This window comes from Canis aureus, chromosome 7, assembly GCF_053574225.1.
Source record: "Canis aureus isolate CA01 chromosome 7, VMU_Caureus_v.1.0, whole genome shotgun sequence".
NCBI lineage: Eukaryota > Metazoa > Chordata > Mammalia > Carnivora > Canidae > Canis > Canis aureus.
In genome coordinates, this window is record NC_135617.1 from 64,502,133 (window position 1) to 64,526,734 (window position 24,602).

The window sequence follows — 24,602 nt, forward strand, 5'->3', positions numbered from 1 at the left end:
AGGTGGCCTCTCACCTGCTGCCCAGAGTTGCCAGGAGCCCAGTGGGGACTGATCACATGATTTCAAGTCACCCTGAAATGTACACACCACATCTGATGATCCGTCCAGGCCTAGACCTGGAAATCGCTCAGCCCAGGGCAGAGAGAAAGATCCAGAGAATAGAGGGAAGGGGGAGTTTGTAGGGGAAGAGTCCCAAGCATGGGGAAAAGGAAGCCAGCTGATACGTACGCCTTCAGGCGACAGATACAAGAAGGCACTTAGCTGGGGTGAGGGGTGTATGGGAGTCCCTCCCACGTCTGTCCTGCAGTAGAACACTTCTGTGGTGGACTAGGGAGGAGTAGGGCATAGGCATCCTCTTATGTGTCTGAACCACGTTGCCTTGAGGCAGAATAGTCTAGTGCAGTGGTTCTCAAAGTGTGATCTCTGGCCAGTAGCATCAGCATCACCTGGAAACTCGTTAGAAATGCAACTTCTCTGACCCCTTCCCAGACCTACTGAATCAAACTCTGGAGGTGGGGCCCAGCAGTCTGTATATAACGAGCTCTCCAGATGAGGCGGTGCGTGCTAGTAAGTTTGAGAAGCACTGGCCCGGTGAGAGAATGGACTTCAAGACAGATTGCCTGAGTTTGTATTCTTACCAGCTGTGTGAACTTGGGCAAATCACTTAACGTCTCTGGTCCTCTATAAATAATGTTTCATCATCTATATTGGAGACCGTAACTGCCTCTTTGTTACTGTGATGATTAAATAAAATGCTTATATGGAGTGGCACACACTGCTGTCACTTATAAATCATCTTTGTCACTTTGTGTCTCCCATTTTAGGTAGTATCTGATGCTGCAGGACAGGGCGTGGCCATTACGGGGAATCAGACCTTCAACAACTGGAATTGGCCCAATGCAATGATTTTTGCAGCCACGGTCATCACTACCATTGGTAAGTCTTCTGGGACCTTCAGGATATCACTTCCATGCCCTCGTGCCACAGAACCTTGCATGAGTCCAGCTCTGGTGCCATGGCCATCAGTTGTATTACGTTCTTTTAACACTTTCCTGGGGATTTAGTAAGTCCTTCATGACTGGCCAGGCTTGGGAGACTTTTCCAGGAGTCCTGACCTGGGGTCTTGGAGCAGAAACAACACACAGCCCAATACCCAGAGCCATGCAAGAGGTTGAACAGATTGCTCACTGCACCAGCCCAGCCCATGCTTGCTCACTGGTCTGGGTGTCTATTCTGGTTATCTATGACTCCAGAACTTAGTGGCTTAAAACACTACTTACTATTATTATCTTTTGCCGTTCTGTGGGTTAACTGGCTTCAGCTGGTTGGTTCTTGCTTGAGGTCTGTAATGGCAGTGGCAGTCCTGTGTCTGAAGCTGGAGTCTGCCAAAAGCACTACTGGCTAGACTTCCAGGATGGCTTCTTCCATCACACATTTAATAGTTGACAGTGGCTGTTGGCTGAGAGCACGGCTGAGGCTGAACATGCAGTGACTTGGGCAGCTCACAGTATGGGAGCTGGGTTCCAAGAGGGAAAATCCCCAAAGTGAGCATTTCAGGACATCCCAGGGAGAAGCTGCGGGGCTTCTTAGACTTAGCCTATCTGGCATCTCTTGTACTGCACTCTCTGATCAAGCTGGCCACTGAAGCCCAGATTCTCAGGGAGGGGATTAGATGCCTGCCTGATGTGAGCAGCGGCACGCTTCCACGGGAAGAGAAGGGATTTTTAGGAATGGTCATCTTTGGAGACTGTCTACTAGGGTGCCTCTGGGGTGTCTCCCTAGAGAAGACTGTAATTTGCACAGTGGTGCCATATCGACTAGTGGCAGGCTTGCTAATGATGAAGGCTTTGTCTGGTACGGGGCTCCCAGTCTGATGGAGGAGACATAGCCCATGCCGTCATACTTACTCTATAAATGATCCTGACCATAGTGTAATAAGTGAAATTGCACTTAAGTACTGATATTAGATCAGTATGAAGTGGTCTTGGAGAATGTCGCGGTGTGGGTGCATCTTGGAGGCAGGGGCCATGCTGAGTCTGGGTGTGTCACCCCCGCTGTGGCTCTTCATGCCTCACTCTCTTCTTCCTCAGGCTATGGCAACGTGGCCCCTAAGACCCCTGCTGGGCGCCTCTTCTGTGTCTTCTATGGTCTCTTCGGGGTGCCACTCTGCCTGACATGGATCAGTGCCCTGGGCAAGTTCTTCGGGGGACGTGCCAAGAGGCTGGGCCAGTTCCTCACCAAGAGAGGCGTGAGCCTGGTATGTCCGTGTACATCCTGGGTGCTGGGCAGTGCTGGGGGGGCCCTGGCGGGTGATGGGAGGATGGCAAAGATCCAAGAATGGACAGAGGTGCTAGGGCAAGTGACAGGAGGGCAGTTTCAGGGGGCCCCGTCCCCTGGGTGAGACTGGGTATGGTGCTTCTCGCCCTTCCCTGGGTGGTGAACCTCCTCCCAGGCCTTCCGGGTGCCTGTGCTGGATTCCCCAGTCTCTGCTTTGGGTCTGACTTGGTCTCGGCCCCCTCACCCCCATCAGCGGCAGGCACAGATCACGTGCACAGCCATCTTCATCGTGTGGGGCGTCCTGGTCCACCTGGTGATCCCGCCCTTTGTGTTCATGGTGACTGAGGAGTGGGACTACATCGAGGGCCTCTACTACTCCTTCATCACTATCTCCACCATTGGCTTTGGCGACTTCGTGGCCGGTAAGTCCTTCCCTTGTCTCCTTGCCTCTGTGTCCCCACCTTCTCTTTCTCTGGTTTCTCCACCTGGCTTTTCCTGCATCCTCTCCCTCTGTCCTCCCCTGTCTCCTAGGCTGGGGTTCACTAGGGGCCGGGAGTAGTTCTTTCCCCCTGCAGGGTTTGAGCCTGGTACCTACCCAGAGCCGAGCCAGGGGCCCCCTTCCTGTCACAGAGCTGCCTGCCTCACACCTGCCACCCGAGCACAGGGAGCTGTTCTAGAGGCTTGGCTCACAGGTCCGAAACTTTGCTCTTGCCACAGGCAGTTTAAAGACAAGAGAGGCCTTCTCCTAAGCTGCCCCACCCTCCGGAGCCAGGACGCTCCCTCCCACTCTTAATCCAGGCAGGTGATAAAATTCTTTGGCCCCAGCCTCTCAGGGACTCCGGCCTGTGGCCTGTGCTGCATCTTGGCCCTTCATCGTCTTGACCCCTGTTTGTTCCCTCAGTGCCTGCTGCCCTGTCCAGCTGACCCCAACCTTTGCTCCAGGGGCCTCTCTGGCCTCCCTCCCCTCTTCCCTCCACTACCCTTCGGCCTCATTGCAAGGGGAGACTCCAAAATGCTGAGTGTTGAGGGAGCAGGAAGGAGGCCTGAATACTGACCTTGGCAGATCGGGGCCTGCCCGCTTGGGAGATAAATTTAGGCGGAGGCACAGCCCTGCTGTTGTTTAAGGGACCCTGAGCAGGCAAGGAGAAGCCTTTGTGCTGAGGTAGGGGGGGTGTATTTCATCATAGTTTCTCAGTTCCGGCAAGACCTCAGAGCTCTCCCTCAGTTTCCTCATCTGTAAAATCGGTTGAGAAACATAGCACCAACCTAACAGGGTGGTGGAAAATCAAATGAATGCTGTGGGTAGGACCCAGCTACATCAGCATGAGCCCTGGTTGTCCCCGCACCCATCACACCGTGATCAAGGGCTCTGAGCAAGGTCCACAGCATCCCTCAAAAACACCTCTTCCCTGCGGAGGCAAGCGCAGCACCTGTCTTTGGGGGACCTCTAATTTGATGTGGGTGGTGTAGTCCCTGCCCTGTGGGAGCCCCACTCTGGCGCAAGCCCTCCTCCCCTTGTCCCTTTCCCAGGTTGATCCCAGTTGGAAGGGGGTAGGGGGCGGCCAGGATATATAATAATGCAATGCAGATCAGTATCCCTAGAAACGTAAAGTTAAACCAGAAATCCCATAATCCTGGAGTATAAGAGATTGATCAGAACTGTGTAAGGTGACCCCAGAGGACTCCCTAGAGCAGGTGTCAGGAGCCTGGCCTCAGAGGAGGAGGATATGGAGTGGACAGAGCCCTTGGAACCACGAGCAGAGCCAGTCTGAAGAGGGCAGAACAGGAAGTCCGGGGGCAGCCTGACCCCACTGAAGGAGAAGTCAGGGCTTCCAAGAATAGTTCTCCCCGGGACCCGTGCACCCAGACCCTTGGCCCAACCACCAGCCCCATTCATGTTAAACCAGTGAGTCCATCCCCAGCAGTGAAGATGCCAGCCACTCAGTCACTTAATTTCCATCCTGGTTTTAACTGAACTATAACGTATACGCCCGCTGGGGCGCACCAGAACAGCTATCTGTGGTATAGCGAATAACCGAAAGGCTGTTCACGAACTATTTCCTGACCCGTGTGTTGGCTGCGTTACCCTGGGGAACCACTCTCCTGACTTTTGACAGTGGAGGACTCTGGGTAGGTACCAGGCTCCGGCAGGTTGGGGACTGCAATAGGGACATGAGTGACTGGACTGTTACGATGAGAGAACAGGCTAGTTTCTAGTTCTTTCTTTCACCGTGCGTCCCATCCCGCATTCTGACACTGTGTGCCCTCAGAGAACACGGCTTTGGCCTTCACGGGTGTCCAGGCCGCTGCCGGCCCTCTCCTGACCCTCAGGGCTCCCTGTCCTGTCTGCAGGTGTGAACCCCAGCGCCAACTACCACGCCCTGTACCGCTACTTCGTGGAGCTCTGGATCTACCTGGGGCTGGCCTGGCTGTCCCTCTTTGTCAACTGGAAGGTGAGCATGTTCGTCGAGGTCCACAAGGCCATCAAGAAGCGGCGACGGCGGCGAAAGGAGTCCTTTGAGAGCTCTCCACACTCCAAGAAGGCTCTGCAGATGACTGGGGGTACGGCATCCAAGGACGTCAACATCTTCAGCTTTTTGTCCAAAAAGGAGGAGACCTACAATGACCTCATCAAGCAGATAGGGAAGAAGGCGATGAAGACGGGCGGGGCTGGGGAGAGGGTTGCAGCCTCAGGGCTGGGGCCTCCGGGGGGTGGGCTGCCAGCCCTCCCCAGTTCCCTATCTCCCCTAGTGGTTTACTCCAAAAACCGGATGCCCAGCTTGGAAGAGGTGTCTCAGACACTGAGGAGCAAAGGCCATGTGTCACGGCCTCCCAGTGAGGAGGCTGGGGCAGGGCCCCCCAAAGATGGCTCCCCGACCCCTGAGGTGTTCATCAACCAGCTGGACCGAATCAGCGAGGAGGGTGAGCCATGGGACACCCAGGACTACCACCCACTCATCTTCCAGAACGTCAGCATTACCTTTGCGAATGAGGAGGCAGGGCTCTCAGACGAAGAGACCTCCAAGTCCTCGATAGAGGACAACCTGGCTGGGGAGGAGAGGCCCCAGGAAGGGCCCGAAGCTGAGGTGCCGCTGAACCTAGGCGAGTTCCCCTCATCAGACGAGTCCACCTTCACCAGCACAGAGTCCGAGCTCTCTCTGCCTTACGAACAGCTCATGAACGAGTACAATAAAGCAGACTGCCCCAGAGGCACGTGAGGCAGGGCCGGCTCCCCACCCCGCCTTCGACGGCTTCTGTTCCCCTCATCCTGGGGCATCCCACTATGGCTGGGACCTCTGGCCCCTGGTGTAGGGGGGGACAGCCCTGGAACTGGGAGTGGGGGGCCAGGGGCCTTCCTCACCTTCCCATCCCCTCCAGTTAGATGCTACTGGTCAGATGCAGCATGTGTCCAGGACAGGGCCTCTGTTCTCTGGCTGAATAGGCCCCCTGGCAGTGGGAGGCATCTGTCCTGAGCATGGCTGATGTATCTGATGGTTCAGAGACCTGCATGGGCTGGCAGGTGATCCTCAAGGAGGCCCGCACTTGCATGGGTCTTCATACGTCATTCGGTTGAAAATGTCACACGGTTCTCTCAGGCTCAGGGGCCTCAGCCATTTGAGTTCACCAGTATTTATGGGCTCCTGTGTGCCCAGCACGGAGCTAGGTATTTCAAAAAGAGAGGGAGGGAGGGCACTGTGAGCCCTGGGCCCTGCCTTTACAGGAGGTATAGCTATGGTGTGCGGGGTGCCGCGTGGGGCGCATGTATATGCATCCCCCATTCCCACCTTGTCTGCCTGTCAGGCCCTACTGCAAACCTCAGTAGGGAACAGGTGCCCAGGGGAAGGGAAGGGGTCAAGATCCTGGGTAAGGTGCTGAAACACTCCTGATATCAGGACCCCGAGCAAGCTCTGAGTTGGCCCAGGGTCCTAGTCCTTCTGCTTTTGCTCAGACCAGGCCCACCCAGAGCCCAGTTCCCTGACTCAGAAACCCTTTGGCCAAGTGATGGCAGATGCAAGCTTTCTCCCTCCCTGGGAACGCTGTGGGACGAGGGGGTAGCATTAGCCAGGAGGATGCTGCTGCAGTAAGCTCAGCTCTGGCTCCTCCTGTGCCCCGAACAAGGACCTCATGGCTCCCTGGCCCTCCTGGCCCCCGTGGTGGGGGAGGCTGAGGTGCTCTTGGCTTAGAAGTGGGAGGGGCCAAATATGTGAATCAGCTGCTCCCTGCAGCCACGGTTAGACTGTGTGTGTGTGTGTGTGTGTGTGTGTGTGTGTGTGTGTGTGTGTGAGTATGTGAGTGTGTGATGGTGTTGTTTTCCTTTTCAAGAAAGGATTAGGGATGGGGGAGCAAAAGATAATGTGAAACTGTACACAGACTGGTGAGGGGCCAGCAGAGAGTTTGGGTTCTCCGCGATGCGCACCCTAGGGCCAGCCCTCTCTGCTCTGCATGTTTCTTTGTTTTTTTTAAATAAACTGCTATTTTGATATTCCTGGCATCTGTAGTTGGCTTCAGAGCCAGAGGGGAGAGGAGGTGAAAGAGCAGGCTCCCAAGGATTGGGATGTTCTGTGTTCGTGCTCCTGCCCCCACTCAGTTGGGCCTTTCTTGGTGACCTCAGCCAAGGTCATGCTGTTGGAGAGTCCCCTGGCAACGTAGGGGTGAAGGCCCCCAGAAGCAAGTGAGCACAGCTGGGAAGAGGCATCCCTCACAGGTGGCTGATGCTGGCCAGGAGGCGAGTGATCACCCTTGACCCAGACCCCCTCTCTGCCTCTCAGCCCCCTCCCCAGTCCTGTAGGGCCAGATCCTGCCCCCCAACATGTGAAGCCGGTGATGGGCGTGTGCGTCCACACCTGCGTTCATCCTGTGACCCAGGGCTGTGCTGGCTGGGCAGCTGGGTGAGAAGCAGCGGCCTTCTGTTTTTCTGTGAATGTTTTAATGAGTTCGTTCTTGCCCCCACCTTGCTAGGGTGTTGCTGGCTGTCCTGGACTCACACACTGTATGTACTTAGTGGCAATGATGCCAAATGTAACTTATTTTCACATTTTTACAATAAAGCCTTGAAGATGGACAGGTCCTCCTGGTGTGTGCTGTGTGTGGGGGCAAACGGAACAGGAGGGGGTGAGGGTCGGCCATGTGGAGGATTGGGGTGGTCCAGAAGGGAAAGAAAAGGGAGCAGGTGGGAGAGGGGCAGGCCAGTTGAGATGAGGTGGTCAGGATGGGCTTCTTGGAGGAGGTGATGGTTAACAGGTCTGAACGCAGGCGGGGAGGAGCTTTGTGGAAAGGATCCTAGAAGCAGGAGTCAGGAGCGAGGGAAGAGCGGTGGGGGGGCGGGTAGATGGGGCAAACTGGCAGCCGCCTGCCAGGCATTCATTGTTCTACCTGCCTGATGCTCATCCCCCACAGATGAGCTCCTTGGAGCTCCTTGGATCTTGCAACAGAGCCTGCCATAGGTGTAGATGCCTGTTTTACAGGCCAGGAAACCAGGCACAGAGAGGTGGCTTGGGCGAGATCTCCGAAGGTGGTAAGCCTGGATTCGAACCCCCCCGCAGCCACCCTCCTGGGTCTGTTCTCCAGGCACCAGGTGGGGAGGAGGAAGCCAGCCTGTGCTTCTGTGGCTGCTGACATCCCCTGAGAGGGCTTCTGTCTCAGGAAGGTGGGCCAGAGAACTTGAGGACGGGACCAGGCTTGAGTTGGAAGCGGGCCCAGGACTGGGAGGAATGTGAAAGAAGGATTGACAAGGCCCCGCTGGGCATGTCTGCATCAATTTAAAGGGAGGATCCTCCGGGATTCTCGGTCTCCACTGGTTTGAGATTGGTCTCTTCCAAGGTTCCACGGCCCCCTCCCAACACCACACAGGACATTAGTTAAAAGTTGGAGTCTGTTGGGAAAAATGAAAGTTCCGTGGTTTCAAGAGTGAGCCACATTTTTCATGAAGGCTCGGGTGTGTACAAAGGGTCCTATGTGTTTAAAATACCAGCCGAGTCTAGAGCTACTTGATACCATCCCTACTTCTGCCAGAACATCTCTCCACCTCTCTCCCTCTTCCCTCTCCTTTCTTCTCCGCAACCACCCCACAGGTCCAAGATTCTCCGTCCAGCCTCAAGGTAGCAATCCCATCATGCTAAATGCTCCCTTTAGTTAGCGCTTGACCACTTCACAAAGCCCTTTGACAAGCACGCCCCGGAGCATCCCCACAGCACAGGTTATTTGGCCCCATTTTCAGCTAAGATGAAGGAAGGCTCAGAGGGTCTGACTTGCCAGGGCACAGCCTCATATGCAAACAGAAGCACAAATGCAGGACTGGGGTGGAGGTGTGGTCTTGGGCCACTGTGGTCACGATTAGTCAGGAGCTTTCTGAGTGAAAGGTCTAGAAACAGGAAGGTGGGACAGCAGCTGGAGCAGAGGGTGGGGCCCAGGAGGCCCCACATAGCTGAGGGATCCAGAGCAGAGAGGACAGGTGCCACGTGGCAGGTGCAGGGGGAGGGGGACTGCTGAGACCTCCTGTCACTGGTCACTGTCCTGAGCTGCCAGGCATGGAAGGTAGGAGGAGGTGGCTGGGGAGCCTGGGGAGAGGACCCTGACTGGGAAATCCCCTTGTTGACACCAGATCCATAACTGCATCAGTGAGACCCTGATTTCTTCTCGGGAGTGCCTCCTGGTTCCTGGTCACGCAGCTTCGAAGAAGGAAGAGGTGGGACAGAGTGGTGGGCAGCGAAGCAAGGCTTACTGAGCAATAGCAAAGTGATGGCACACAGCTCCCGAGGAGGGAGGGGACCCGAGAGGCTTGCCACGGAGTTTCTAAGTCTAGGGGGTTTTATGGGCTCCTTGGGAACCCTCCCTGCGCCTGTCCCAATCAGGTTTTGGTCATCATCCCACCTATCGTGTGGGAAAGGGTGAAGGCTCCTTCCAGGGTGGGGTAAAATCCTTTTAAGGCTGGTTTCCTTCCAGGGTACCCCAGGCCCCTTGTCCCTGCCTGCCTTTCTTCCCACTATCCTTCATCACTAAGAGACCCACAGGCTCACAAGGTGGGGAGGCGGGGGCATTGTTCAATCCTGGAAGTCCATGATGTCCCCCACTCCCGGCAGCTCCAACCTTTGGCCCTCCTCTGCTTCCTCCCAGAAGCCTTCCTGTCCGAGTCGTGAACTGGCCCTCTGCTCTCTGCCGGCACTGCCTGGACTCCCCATTCATTTGTTCACTGGTGCTTACTGAACACCACCCATGGAGCAGGTTCTGTACCAGACTCTTTTTTTGTTTTAAGATTTTATTTATTCATGAGAGACACACACACACAGAGAGAGAGAGAGAGAGGCAGAGACACAGGCAGACGGAGAAGCAGGCTCCATGCAGGGAGCCTGACCTGGGACTTGATCCCGGGTCTCCAGGATCACACCCTGGGCCGAAGGCGGCGCTAAACCACTGCCACCCGGGCTGCCTGGTTCTGTATGAGACTCTTAAACACCACAGTGTGTAAAATGGACCAAACCCCCTGCACTCACAGAGCTTACAGACAGGCTCCCTTTGTCCTCATTTCTGGCTATTTGTCAAGGTCTGTCCTTGGTATTGACATCCTGTCCCTATCCCTCAAGGCTCTTTTAATCTTGTCTCTTCTATCTTTAGGTCTTATCTTTACCCTCACAACAGGTGTTATAATCAATCCCATTTTACAAATGAGGAAAATGAGGCAAATGGAGAATTTCTCACCTTTGCAAACGGCAGCAACACAGATGCCCTGACTTGCGTCCCGGTTCCTCATTCTTACCCTCCAGAAGTTCCTGATCTGATGGGGGAAACTCCCTCAGAAAACCCAGCCTGCTGGAGGAGACAGTCCTTCCTACCCTTAAAACGTCTGTAGTCCAAGGGGCAGAGGAGCGCGGAAATAGAGACTCGCAAACTCCGTGTGCCAGCTGGGCTCCCACCTCCAGTGTCATCCCGGAGGAGGCCCTCAGCTCCACGGCAGGTAACAGTTTCACCCCCTTACTGAAGAGGCCAGCCAAGCACCACCGCCCTGAAGGTTTCTTGAGCTGGGGCAGAGTAGAGGGAGGAGGAGGCTGGCTGGGCTGCTCTGGGTGGAGTCTCCGGGAATGGGGTCCTCTCTTCTGTGGGGCCCGAGATTTGAGCTCAGACCCGAAATATCAGCTCTTCATCCCTGAAACAACAGGTCCCCAACTTCCAAATTCATTTACAACTGGTTCAGGAAGCAGAGGCCAGTGTGAGAACTGCCAGGATGCGTTTGCATAACGCAGCGAGAACACCTCCGAGATCCCTGCCCCTTCTCTGCATCCTGGCCTCCCTCCGAGGCCCCTGCAGCCCCTTGCCTGGATCCACACACCAACTCGGGGCCTGGCACCTGAAAGAGGCTCTGTAGATGTTTGTTGAATGAGCAAATGAGGCCCCTCAGCTGGTCTCCCTGCCTCTAATACAGAGCCTCTTCCACTTGGCCATCACTGCAACCAGCAGTGAGTCCAGCATCCTGGACTCAAATCTGACCCCCTTCCCATCCTGCTTTAAACTCCTCGGGGCTCCTAGTGCTCTTCCCGGCACCCCACACCCCACCTCCTGTGCTCCAGCCACAGAAGAGTTTCTCCATCGAGCCAAGCGGCCCCAATCTTTGCCCCACACTGTGTCCAGGATATGCCCTTCCTCTGTCCGGGCTGAATCCAGAGGCCTGGTGACATTAACGGTGGACATTGGTTTCCCTGGGAGGAGCTCAGCAAGCAGCGCCGCTTCGATGCGGTTCCCGTTGCCTCTCTCCTGGTTTCACAAGCCCTGTCCTGGACTGGGGGCCCAGAGAGAGCGGGAGTGGCTTGTGCACCTCTGGATCCTTACCGCAACACCCAGCACAGACGAGGGCCCAGTTTTTCACTGTTTCCTGAGTGGAGGGTGAATGAACCAGAGTCCTGGCCCCTCCCAGTGGTTATTCAGTCTCTCTTCCTGGGTTAGAAGCCAAATCAGGAGGCAGATCTTATTCCACAAGGGTGAGTCTCAAGCAGAGCCGGGTAGATGATCTTGAGGGACCTTGTCCCGGGCTGCGGTGGCCCTGGTGAGTCACTTAACTGTGCCAAGTCACCCCAGTCTGGGAGGCAGGGCAGAGACACAACACACCTTATTTGTCCACAGCCCCTTTTGCATCTCCCCACACCTGTCTGCCATCACCTCTCATCATCCCCACAGCAGCCCCAGTCACTGCTCACTGATGACCCGGAGGACTTGGCCTCTCATGCCAGCAGCCCCCAAGTCCCTGTACCTCCCTAGGGACTACCTCTGCTCACCTTGGTGGCCAGCTGTCTGGGTTACAAAGCTCTTTCACTTTGGTGCTTGCAGGATTACTCAACAGCCTTAGGAGCCAGGTACAATATTTTACAGCCTAATTTAAGGGGCCTTTCCTTTCCTTTCCTTTTTTTAAAAGGTTGTATTTATTTACTCGTGAGAGACACACAGAGAGAGGCAGAGACACAGGCAGAGGGAGAAGCAGGCTCCCTGCAGGGAGCCCGATGTGGGACTCGATCCCAGGAACCCCGGGATCACAACCTGAGCCAAAGCCAGATGCTCAACCACTGAGCCACCCCGACGCCCCTAAGGGGCTTTTTCAAGTGAGGAAACTAAGTGTTTTGGTTTATTTTCCCAGAAGACGAAGGCCTGCGAGAAGAACTGGGAGATGGTTGAAGGAAGTACAGAAAGGGAGGGGGAAATAAAGATGGGGAAAGAGCAAAAGGCAATAAAGTGGGCATTGTTGAGAGGCTGAACTCTTTCCACTATGGGAAATTGGGCTTCAGTCCTGCAGGCATCTCCTGAAAAGCCTGTCCAGTGTACCTCAGAACTGTCCCTCTGGAGACGAGAGCCCTGCCCTGCATTTATGTACCAAATCCCATCCTCCTTGGTTGAGGATGACCCCAGGGGCATTAATCCCCACCTTCCACTCATACAGGTTGGATGTGGCAGGCAGCACTGTCCAAAGATGGCCAGGGCAATGTCTCCCCTCCCACATACTTGTTGCCAAAGTGGCCTCGCCGCTCCCCCAGCAAGAAGTGTAGTCTATTCCCTAGGCGTGTGGCTGGGACTGTTTGGATCAATGGAATACTGTGGAAATGACTCTCTGTGCCCTCTGAACCTACCTGTTGACGGGCCTGGCAGCTTCCACTTTTGTACTCTTGGGGAATCCAGCTGAAATGTAAGGAATCCAAGTACATCGAGTCCTGTGCTGTGAAGAACCAAATGAGCCAAGTGGGGAAGGCACAGGGACAGAGAATCTGCCCCTCCAAGGCACCATCTTGGACACTTCAGCCCCAGCCAAGGCCATGAAGAAGAGGGCCCAGCCATCCCCCCAAACTGCAGAGTCACAAGCAAATAAATGATGGGTGTCGTTTTGAGCTTCTAAGTTTTGGGGTGGTTTGTTACATAGCAGTAGATAATGAGAACACCGGGTGGGCTTGCCCCGAGCTAGCAACTTTCTGCCAGGCTTTAGAGAGAGAGCAGAAAGGCACCAAGGCACACTAGACAAGCACCTGGGCAGCATGCATAGGGCTGTCCACTACAGCGCGACTGACACCCGAAGCGGGAGAAGGGATTGGGACAGGAGATACAAATAACATCTGTTTCCTTGAATCTAAAACTGTTTGAAGAAGTAGCACAGCTGAGACCAAACGCCGGCAGGTTTTATAATTTCTTACCTAGGATCACAGTATTTTTTTACTTTCAAGATATCAAAGCCCCTTCTATTTTGGGGTCTCTAACTATGTTTATATCCTCTCTGCTATACTGAAACAGTACTCGGAGGCCTGGGGCCTGCTACCATCTAGCAGCGTGACCTAAATAGCCACGTCTGCCACTTTTGGGATCCTTACCACACACGGGCACTCACCAGGGCACTTTATGCCCCTGGTCTCATTTAATCCCCACAACATTATCCACATTTGGAAGCTGAGGCTCAGAGCAGTTATGTAACTTGCCCAAAGTCACACAGCTAGAAGCCTAGCCTCAATTCTAAGCTGAGAAGCCCCAGCCTGGGTTATTAACTACCACATCTGCCTGCCAGGGCATGGCTCTCCTGAGCTCAAGGGAGAGCTGCCCAGGGAGGGTGCCCTGGCCGCGATTCCCAGCCAGTCATCATCCACAAGACTGGTGAAGTGACCCAATCGGCGAATCCCAGCCCTTGTGGCGGTGACTACCCAAAATCACCAGGGGATTCCTGGGCTCTGCCTTGGGAAATTCTGAATCAGAAGGTCTGGGGTAAAACCTTGGAAATACCCAGGTTCTGGAAACACCTGGCTGGAGATCCGAGAGGTCAGGTCCCTCTGTGTTTCTGGCATCCCCTGGCAATCCATCCCTGCCTGTGTTTTCATTCTGCATTGAAATCCATGTTTACCTGCAGTTTTGTGAAACTTCCTCATCATTCTTTGATTCCTTCACCTGCAGTTCTGGCCAGCTGAGCAGCTCTGCTTGGGGTGTTGACATCACACTCCATTCAATTCAAATGACCTGTATTTGTTGTCTCTCTTAGGTTACCTGGAACATCTGATGTTGGTGACGAAGGAGGAAGGAAAATGAGGAAAAGATGATTACCTAGCGGGCTGTCAGGCTCCCTCACTGTCTATCTGCTCAGATTCCCATCCTCAATAGTTCACTTCAGTAAAGGTTCTGACTCAGTGCTCTGAAGCCTGCTCACTGGCTCATGAGAGCTCATAGTTACAGTTTTAGACATGTTACAAGCTGATTGCATTAGAAGTTAAATTATATAGAAATACAAGTGATATTAAGAACAAATGTAATAGATATGCAAAACTCATTATTTCCTAATTAAGTGTCACTGTTATTCATGCTTTTGAGTATATTTGCAACTCCTGGAGGTATATGGAGGAACTATTACATAATGGTGTACTACTGTGTTTCTCTCCCTAACTTCATGTTTTGTGACATCGTTTTGGTAGCTTAAAATCCACCATTATGGGAGAATTTGCACCATGCAAATGGGTAGACATGACAAATTAGGGCTCTCCCTTCTTTAGAGAGCTAGATGTTCAATATTTACCAGCACATCGTCACACTGACTGCCTTCTGGACTGGCCGTGTGGACTGGGTGTGGGGTGGGGAGCCGTGAGGTTTTGCCTACCTTGGAAAGAAGCATGTCTGGATTTCAGGGAGATCATAGCTCATGAAGAGTCACATGTATCCCCTGGAGACTGTTGCTTATAGCTGTGAACCATTTGACCCACCTTAGCAAAGCTGATTGGACTAGAGGAAACCCCAACCGAGATGCACCAGTGAGATGAACGTGCTAGACATTCAAAGTGAGAATATTGAGAGACTGAGACAGTGAGTTGTGGGGAGCACCGTAAGGTCATGGAGGTTTGGGAGTGATGGCAGACATTTGGGGTCATGTGTGATCCAGAAGAAGAAGAAGGTGTGCAGAGAGAAGCAGGAGGTCAGAGCAGACACATAGTAAGAAAGACAGAGACAAGGGACTGGACAGGCTTTGCTTCCCTTGAGAGTTGTAGCCTTTAACCTTACATGGAACCTCACCTTTTATAACTAATGGGCCTTGATCAATACAATGGGACTTGAACAGCCCATACAAAAGCCTATAAGCACTAAAGACCCAGATGCACCCCTCACTTTGTCCCCAAACCCCCACATTGTCTTTGTAAGACACTGAGTTCCCTGCCATTCAGGGTACTCAGGCAAAGGGTCAGTGTCCATTCCTTGGAGATGTTGGTGGTTGACCTCATAGGTCCTGCTCAAACACATGATTCTGAATTTCCACAATGGGAAGGCATAGGGGTATTTTAAGATTGTTTTTCTCCTTCTTGGCACCCAGTGCCCCATGCCTAACACCTGGTCCCTGGCAAGGAAGTCTGTACCCCTGGGGATGGGAGTGAGGCATACAGTAAACAAAGAGCACGAGAATGTTTCTTCTGTCCCTGCTCCCCATATCAGCACACACATCCCCATGTGGGGAGAAGGGCAGGGGGCTGGAAACAATGGGAACCTATGAGTCATGGGGGTAGGCAGGATAATGCTTCTCCAAAAAAGCTCTGCTAGCCATGTCCGGAGTTACTGACGTAGGCAGCTGCCAGGCAGTGACACCTGGAATGACCCTCAGTTCTGGGCATTCACTTGCCCTGCCCTCGATGACCTGAGTTTTCTTTTTATCTTTTAGTTCAGTTTTTATTTTTAGCAAAGTGATATATATAAAAATACTTTCAAAAAGTCAAAAAATACTATGCAGACGGTAATGGAAAACAGCCATTGCCTGCCTCACTCTTTTCCATCCCCAGTCTCCAGAGGCAACTTCTTTTAGACTTTTCAACCATTTCTTACTTTTCTTCCACTTCTCTGAATAACATATAGCTATTTTTGTCCCCTATTATTATTTTTGTTATCCGGCTTTAGCAAACGATTATCTCCCTACTAGAAAAGATGGGGATTAGCTCCCACGCACCTGCCTAGCCTTTCTACCATAGTTAGATTTCAATTTATGGTTAGATCCCAATTCTGTGTTCACAATATTATGATATGTAAATACTACCTAATGTATTTGGGTACCCTTTCTTGCATTCATTTTGTTTTCCACATGTTTTGTTTGTTTGCTTAATTTTGCATGTTCCTGTCACTAATTCATTGCCAAGCCCCCTGTTACAATTGCAAAACTTCTCCCAGAATTATCCATCAGGTCCATTTGTTTATGTCTTGAATTTCTTTCAGAACCAAACATCTTTCTGCTCGCTACAGAGCTAGTACCCCGAGGTGTCCCTTCACAACTTGTTGGGGAGTCCCTTTGCCTCCTTCCTGCATGGGGGCCCCTGTTCTCTGGGTCCTTTGCCTTCTGTCTTTCTTTGCTTACTTCCTTGTCTGATGGAGCACTTCCTTCAGTAGCTTTCTGAGAAATGGTGCAAACGAGATACAATATTTGAGATCTTGTATGTCTAAAAAGATCTTTATTCTACCTCCAGCTTGATTGATAGCTGGGCTGGGTATCTAATCCTAGGTTGGAAATTGTTTCCTTCAGAATTTCAAGTGGTTTTTTTTTCCCTTTGTTTTCCAGCTTCCTGTGTGGTTGAAGAGAAGCTCAGTGAAATTCTAACTCCAGGACCTTTGTATGTGACCTGTGTTGGTGTTATCTTTTCACCCTGGGAACTTTTTGTGAACTCTTTAGCTATGGATGCCCTGGTCTGTATATTCCTTTTTTTTTTTTTAAGATTTTATTTATTTATTCATGAGAGACATAGGCAGAGGAAGAAGCAGGCTTCCTGCAGGGAGCCCAATACGGGACTCGATCCCAGGACCCCAGGATCACGACCTGAGCAAAAGGCAGATGCTCAACCACTGAGCCACCTGTGTGCCCCAAGTCTGTATATTCTTGAGTTCACTGCTTAGCTGTCAGGTTCCCCTTTGATCTAGAAACTCATGCCACTTGGCTCCTTTCTGCTTATTATGTTATGTATATTTTCAGTTAGGATTCTGGGGCTGGTTCTCTGATCTTTTAATCTTTATTTTGTCTTCTTATCCTATTTTCAAGAGGATTTTCCTAACTTTATCATCAATACTCTTATTGATTAAAAAGAAAGTCTTCTACTTTATTTTTTTAAATATGTATTTATTCGTGAGAGATACAGAGAGAGAGAGGCAGAGACACAGGCAGGGGGAGAAGCAGGCTCCTTGTAGGGAGCCTGATGTGGGACTTGATCCCAGGACCCCGGGATTGCAAATATGCAGAAGAGTTGAAAAAAATAATATAGTTAACATTCTTTTCCTGACATTTAGGTCAGTGCTATTTAATAGAAATATAATGTGAGCCATGTAGGTAATTTTAAACCTTCTAGCAGTGGGCCCCTGGGTGGCTCAGATGGTTAAGCATCTGCCTTTACTTCATGTCATGGTCCCGGGGTCCTGGGATTGAGCCCTCCATCAGGCTCCCTGCTCAGCGGGGAGTCTGCTTCTCCCTCTGCCCCTCCCCACTGCTTGTGCTTTCTCCCTTCACACTCTCTCTCAAATAGATAAAATATTTTAAAAGAAAATAAAAATAACCCTACTAGCTACATTAAGAAGGTAAAAAGGAACATGTGAAATTAACTTTGATATTTTATTTCAAAATATATTTTAATAAATATTTATTAAAATATTATTATGATAAATTTACATTCTCTTTTTTTGTACTAAGACTTTGAAATCCAGTGTGTACTTTATGATCACAGCATATCTCAATTCAGATGATGTCAAGTGCTTAGGTGGCTAGTAGTTACTGTATTAGACAGCACAGGACTAGATTGAATATTGTTATTATGTATTTATATATGAACTATCGATTATGGTAGAGCCATCTGGAAGGAATTTGTAGGTCATATTACACTTGATTTTTAACATTTTTAAAAAGATTTATTTATTTATTTATTTATTTATTTATTTGAGAGAGAAAGAAAGAGAGAGAGAGGGAGTGAGCAGGGGAGTGGGAAGAGGGGGAGGGGGGAAGGGGAGAGGGAGAGAATCTCAGCAGACAACCTCCTGAGCGTGGAGCCCAATGCAGGGCTCCATCCCACAAACTCAAGATCACTACCTGAACTGAAACCAAGAGCAAGATATTCAACCAACTGAGCCATCCAGGTGCCCTTACACTTGATTTTTATTTATTTATTATTTTATTTTATTTTATTTTATTTTATTTTATTTTATTTTATTTTATTTTATTTTGATTTCATTTTTTTATTCATGAGAGACACAGAGAGAGGCAGAGACATAGGCAGAGGGAGAAGCAGGCTCCATGCAGGGAGCCTGATGTGGGACTCGATCCCGGGACTCCAGGATCCCGCTCTGAGCCAAAGGCAGATGCTCAACCGCTGAGCCATCCAGTTGTCCCCTCACTTGATTTTTAAATACTTTAGGCTGCATATCCTAAAATAAAAAATGTTCTGCTACAGAATCACACCACCATTAACATCCCTAACATAATTAATAATCCCATAATATCTTTAATATCTTGTCCAGATCCCAATTGTGTCCACATTTTCTTTTATAGCTGGTCTATTTTAACTGAGATCCTATCTAGTTTTATTCAGCTGTAGGGCTCCTTAGTCTTTTTAAAATCCATGATAGTTTCTTTATCTGTTTCTCTTACAGCATTGACATTATTTTAAGAGTCTCGGTGAGCTGTCTTACAGAGTACCCAACATTCTGGATTTGTCTGTTTCCTCACGATGTCATTCAAATCATCCCTCCACTCTCTGTATTTACTGGAGACTAGAAGTAAGATTATGGTGAGATTCAGGTTAAATGTTTTTAGCAAGGATGCAAATAGGTTGCTATCATATTTTTAATTTTCAAGAGCTATTTTTTATTCATGAATGTTCCTTTTTTATAGTGTCCTATTCTTGTTTCAAAGGTTACAGCATTTTTCTTATCTCTGAGAGTATTATCTGTAAGAGACAAAAAAAAAGATTCTGCTTTCTGCATCATCTCAGACTTATGTTTTTTTCTTATTTGCTTACTTTGGTTTCCGTTTTCATAGTGATGCCTCTTTTCCATTACCCAGTGACTCCTGGCTGTCTATTCATCGTTAAGACTGAGTCTCTGATCATAGGAGCAGGGCTTCTGCCTCGTGCACTTGGTGGCAAGCTGACCTTTTCACTGAGAACCCTCCTCAATGTAGGGTTTTTCTCTCGGGCCACTATCCCTAAAGAGAATCCCCAGAATGTGCCAGGATATGTACACCTGTTTTTAATATTCCGATGTGGCGTGGAGAAGGGCTTCAGGGAACTTAGTGTTCCATGTTCAGAGTGGCACTTAATTCCCTGCTTCAGCTGTGTAAACTTCTCTGCTAGTAAGCAAGCCCTTTCTTGCAAGCACTTTCTGCTAAGGTGGGGAAGGCAGTGTCCAGCCATGCAAGAAGACAGAGGAGGATGGGGCGCCTGGGTGGCTCAGGTCGTGATCCCAGGGTCCTGAGATCGAGCCCTGCGTCAGGCTCCCTGCTCAGTGGAGAGCCTGCTTCTCCCTCTCCCTCTGCCGCCCCCCACCCTGCTCCTGCCCTCTAGCTCACTCTCTCTGGAATAAATAAATAAAATCTCGGAAAAAAAAAAAAAGAAGAAGAAGAAGACAAAGCGAGAGGTGGCCTGGGGCTATCACTCCTCCTTTACCCACTTCCATTCCAACCAGTCCTCTTCAGCCTCACCTGCACCCCCCTTTTCAGAGGGATCTCCTGTTGCCAAATGCTGAGCCATTCAAGGCAGCCTGCTTCTTGTTGCCAGCCTGCCCATCCTTCATCCCCCCACCCCAGGCAGTTACCCGGCAGCTTCTCCGAGGCTAAGTAACCTGTCCATCCTTTGTCAGCTTCCAGAATTTTGCTGCCTACAGGCCAACTCCTTTCCTTTTGTCCTTGTGGGCGATGCCTTCTTCTGATCATCTTGGACATAAAAAAAAGTGGGCATCCTCCATGCTTTCTCTCCACTGATGGCCCATTCTCTGCAGGTGAAACCTGAGGCTTAGAGATCCCACATCCAAATTCCAACCCCACTAAGAAAGCAGCAGCCACAGACCCGGGAGAAGCTTGACCCTTAGAAGCTCTGCTCTGCGACCCAGCACCTGGGGAGTGGGGCTCCAGGACCTTGATTTTGACTGACACTAGAGTTCTGGGATGGTCCCTCTGTCCCAAGCCAGTTCCTGCATGGCCCCCTTATGTCCCCAGACTCCTACACAATTCTTGGGGCTTGCTTGTCCTCCTCTGCCTTCCAGGGCCTGGTCCTCCCTTTGGCCTTCTATACCTGCTTCGTTCTCTCCCTCCTTTTAGTTATTTTTTCTCTTTTTATCTCATTTTCTCACTCTCACTATCTCTTCTTCTTTCTTTTTTCCCTCCCACCTGTTTCTCTCTTTACCGTGTTCCCCCGTTCTCTCTCCCCTCTTTTTCTCCATCCATCCCTGACTTCTTCCTTCAGAAAATCAGGATATTTTCAATCTATTCCAGTGGTTCTCACCCAGGGTTAATTTCCTCTGCTCCCCCAGGAAACATCTGGCAACTGGGGAGGTGCTTGGTGCTACTGATACCTAGTGGAGAGAGACCAGGAATGTTGCCAAACATCGTTCAATGCACAGGACAGACCTCACGACAAAGAACTATCCAGCCCCAAAATATCACAGCGCCAAGGTTGAGAAACCCTGATCCCCCCCCCAACCCCTACTTCATACACTCTCCCCAGTTCCTCTCAGAGAAAACAAGAGGGGAGAGCAGAGGCCCAGAAGGGGAGCCACTGCCAGCAGCCAGCTGTGATGAGTAGCCCAGACTGTGGGTGGGACGCAGCCCCAGGAACCCCTGGTGTTGGTTTTGGCCTTCTCAGAGTCAGACAATCTGGTGGGAAAGTGCTCCTTGTCCACCCCAGCTGCTGCTGCCAGCTGTTTACCTGGCTGTGGGACCAGCCCTGGTCCTGGCTCAGGAGCAGGTGATGACAACACAGCCAGCCCACTCCCCACCCCACTGGCCTCTCCCACCACTCTGAGGACAGAAGGAGTAGCCTTTGACAACTGTGAGCAGTGGAAACCTACTTCCTCCTGAGCCTGTCCTACCAGCCTACCACAAACCCTCCTACAACCCAGTGTGTGGTGTCATGGGGGGTGCGGGGCAGGCCACCTCTCATGACTGTAACCCTACACTACCAGAGCCTCCACAGGCTGCGTCAACTTCCTGAAGTTGGTAGGAATGGGAGCAGATTGTGGGGCTGGCCAGAACCCAGCCCTGATGAGCTCAGTGAAGGGGACCAGGGCAGCTCAAAGCCAAGAGGAGAATCCTAGGGACGCCTAGTTGGGTGCCCTGACTCCAGCTCTACCTTCAGATTCTGTGTCACCCTCTGTGGCCCCTCAATACCCATTCTCCCACTTTCACATGTAATAAAATTTTCAGCTAGGTGCACACTGCCCAGCTGCAGACTTCATTTCCCAGACTCCCTCTCGGCTAGGTGTGGCCACAGGACTAAGTTCTACCCAATGAGACATGAGCAGAAGGGCTGGGCACAACATCTAGATTGCACCTCTAAAAGGAAGGAGGGCCTAAATGTGATGGCAGGAGCTGCTGCCTCCATTTCGGATCATATGAAGCTACGTGTTGAGGATGGGAGAGCAAAAAGGTAGAAGACACCCGGAGCTGCCCTCCTAACTGTACCATCTACTCAGACTTTGACACGAGAGAGAAAAGAAATTATTTCCTGTTTAAGTCTCTATATTTGGGGGTCTCTCTCTCTCTCTTTTTTTAAAGATTTACTTATTTATTTGAGAAAGAGAGAGAGAGCAAGCATGGGTGGGGGGAGGAGCAGAGGGTGAGGGGGAAGCAGGCTCTCTGCTGAGCAGGAGCCAGACCTGCGTCTCAATCTCTGTATGGGAGAACATGACCTGGGCCAAAACCAAGAGTCAGATGGTTAATAGGCTGAGCCAGCAAGACGCCCCTGGGGGTCTCTTTTTAATAGCAGCCTTAATGTGTCCCAGCTAAATTAACTCCTCATTAAAGGGATCCCTGGGTGGCGCAGCGGTTTGGCGCCTGCCTTTGGCTCAGGGCGTGATCCTGGAGACCCGGGATCGAATCCCACATCGGGCTCCTGGTGCATGGAGCCTGCTTCTCCCTCTGCCTGTGTCTCTGCCTCTCTTTCTCTCTCTGTGACTATCATAAATAAATAAAAAAAAAAAAAAAAAAAAAAATAACTCCTCATTAAAGTCTTAACGCGAGCTACTCCCAGCCCAGGCAAAGTAGGTGTCACTTCTTGCACCTTTCAAATGAAAAATTCTCGACCCAAGGTCACAGTTATAGTTCATTCATGATGGAGCTGAGGCTTGAGGCCAGGTTCAAAGCATTGGCATGGATGAAGCCCAAAGTTCTTTCCATTTCTGGCATTCTGGGATTCTCTGAAGCCTATTATGAATCAAAGGGTATGGAAGGCACCAGGGAACTCTAGCTCCCCAGAGACTTTTATACCCACTGTCACCCGATACAGTGGTCTTGCCCCCCTTTCTGCCCTCCAGCCACAGTGATCTTAGTTCCTCACACTTGCCTCAGGGCCTTTCCTCATGCTGTTCCCTCTGCCTGGAATATGCTTCTCTCCCCTTTTCACCAAAGTAACCTCTTCAAATGCAGCTCAAGTGACCCTGCAAGAAAGCCTTATCTGTCAGTCCCACTAGCCCGAGAACTCCCTGAGAGCAGGGACCGTGTCTGGTTTTTGCTTATTACCCATGCCAAGCATGGTGCTGCAATAAACACGTGGGAGATGAATGAATGAACCCATCCGGGAAGCCAGACACGTAGCCTCGACCTGGAGGCTGGGAAATGGCTGGGCCGACTTCACAAGGTGCCTTCAGACTCTAGTGAAGTCTGCTGAGATGACATTGTCATCTGTGCCTTGTTCACGGGGAAACTCTCATCTGGGGCTCAAGGATGATCCATGGGTCTGGGTTGGACCCAAGACTCTGCATTTCTGAGAAGCTCCCATGTCATGTTGCTATGAATTATACTCTGAGGAACAAGACCCAAGGGGGCCTCAGAGTCCCTCCATCTGTCCTGCTCTGTCCGTGCAGGGATCCTTAGTGGAGAGAGGCAGGTCCTTTGTCCTTTCAGCCTTCCAGGACAGCATCCAAGATCAAGCAAGGCCTAGTCTGTTTACTCCAGAGGCGCCACACCACACACCTGGCAACTGCCCCCTGCATGCCCTGTCCCTGCTGCCAGTTACCACCTCCTTCCCTTTCTGGGCCAGCTTTCCTCCATCTTGGCATTGGTGGCTGCGGTGACACCCTTGGACCCGAGCCACCCCTTTAAAACAGAAAGACTGTGTGTGTGTATGTGTCTATGTCCGTGTGTACGTGTATGTTTAGGAAGGTTATATCAGAAACGGGAGTATAACCTTGTCCACGGGTGTACGTATGTGCGTGTGTGTCTATCTGTCTGTCTATAAGGTTTATCCATGGATCCTTTGGAATTGACCTCTGAGTGCGAATGCCTGGGCCTCTGTCCCTAGTGCTCTGAGTGTGCTTGAGGGGAAGGCAGCAGGAAGGAAGGGCTGAGGCACCGGCTGCTTCATCCCTGCACCTCCCTGTTCACCTTGGCTGAATAAACATCTTGTTTGTCCATCAGGCAGTAGCCCTAGGGCTTACACTCCCCCAGTGCCCCCCGCAGGGCTCAGGACTGGCTAGACCTGCACAGGAAGTCTGACTGGACCATAATCCGGGTGGGGAGTGCCAAGGCAGGGGGCGCCATGCCAGGCCTGTTGATGGGACCAGCCGGTGCTGAGGCCAGATGTACCTTCATCACACTGTGTGGCTCAGAATGCAGCCTTCTCACCTCACCACCCCCACCTCCCTGGCGCCACCCAAGAGCACAATGGGGCCACTTGAGAGCAAGATCCCATCTGTGAAACCTGTCTTCTGGGTAGGAGTTCCCAGATACAGCCAAGGAAGGCTCTGGGACTCCCGTGTACAATGGCACGTGAGCTCCAGCACCCCATCTTCTCTGCCAGGGCCTGCTGTGACCAGGTTGAGGGCAGGGGATCCAGCAGCTTCTCAACTCATACCCCATTCTTCCCTCGCTAGAGACATCTAGTAAAAGCAAAGACAGCTTCGAAAGAGAGTGAGCTCCCCATCTCCCAACCTGTCTGGGAGATGGGTGATCTGGCCACTGGTCCTTCTGCAGTCAGAGAGGTCAATTCTTCACTCCTCTGCCTCCAGCCTGATCGAGCTGCGAGGAAGGCAACTGGTCCTGAGTTTAAAGAGTGCGAGAAAGGCTGACTTCACAGCTTCTCTGTGTCCCTCGACTTTGTGGAACATCATAACTTCCTTCCCTCCAGCTGCCATTTGGACAGAGTTACTTCAGGGTTCAGACTCCAGTTGATGAAATGAATTGGAGTGGCTTTTCTCCTGGAACAGAAAGTGACTAGCGTCATGCAAGTGACAGAAGGATATTTTCTAAACATTATCGGAATTGAACCCCATTTGGGATCCCCTCCTGTCCACCCCTGGTCCCAGCCCAGAGCCCCAAACAAGTGCAATGGATCACATCTCTGGAAGATGTCAAGGCCTGGGATATCTCCACTTTGGGCTCTAAAGTCAAGACAGGTGTGTATGTGTGTGTATGTGTGTGTGTGTGTAGCAGGAATTCTCTGCCTCTTGGCCTGGCCTCATGGGGAGCTTGGACAGCTTGTGGTCAGCTCCACTGCTCCCCTCCCATCCTGCCCCTGAGATGTCTTCAGCCACTGTGCTCCTCATCCTTCCACGTCTGGCTTCCTTAGCAGCCAGATGATGTATTAGGACAGCAAGGCCGGGAGGAAGCAGCTCCAAGGTGGTGAAGCTCACACCCCAACCCAGTGGCCACAGAGGACACAGCT

The 24,602-nt window shown here is 51.4% G+C and overlaps 1 protein-coding gene and 1 long non-coding RNA gene across 6 annotated transcripts in view; one reads left to right on the forward strand and one right to left on the reverse strand.

Annotated features, from left to right (window-relative positions):
• KCNK5 (potassium two pore domain channel subfamily K member 5) overlaps positions 1-7,339 on the forward strand; it is a 38,887-nt gene extending 31,548 nt beyond the window's left edge. For both annotated transcript variants that reach the window (XM_077904155.1, XM_077904154.1), the window contains exons 2-5: positions 825-936; positions 2,091-2,257; positions 2,531-2,699; positions 4,630-7,339. In XM_077904155.1, the coding sequence (XP_077760281.1) occupies positions 825-936; positions 2,091-2,257; positions 2,531-2,699; positions 4,630-5,495 (1,314 nt within the window). In that variant the 3' untranslated portion in view covers positions 5,496-7,339. The remainder of the gene's footprint in view (positions 1-824; positions 937-2,090; positions 2,258-2,530; positions 2,700-4,629) is intronic.
• Positions 7,340-9,556: 2,217 nt separating this feature from the next.
• LOC144317574 (uncharacterized) overlaps positions 9,557-24,602 on the reverse strand; it is a 62,335-nt gene continuing 47,289 nt past the window's right edge. For 2 of the 4 annotated variants that reach the window (XR_013383581.1, XR_013383583.1), the window contains 4 exons: positions 23,870-24,135; positions 13,634-13,782; positions 12,384-12,469; positions 9,557-11,344 (listed from right to left, as the gene is read on the reverse strand). This is a non-coding gene — a long non-coding RNA (uncharacterized LOC144317574). Of the gene's footprint in view, positions 11,345-12,383; positions 12,470-13,633; positions 13,783-16,909; positions 18,675-22,030; positions 22,378-23,869; positions 24,136-24,602 lie in introns of those variants that run through there. The other 2 variants (XR_013383584.1, XR_013383582.1) reach the window with 2 other exon arrangements.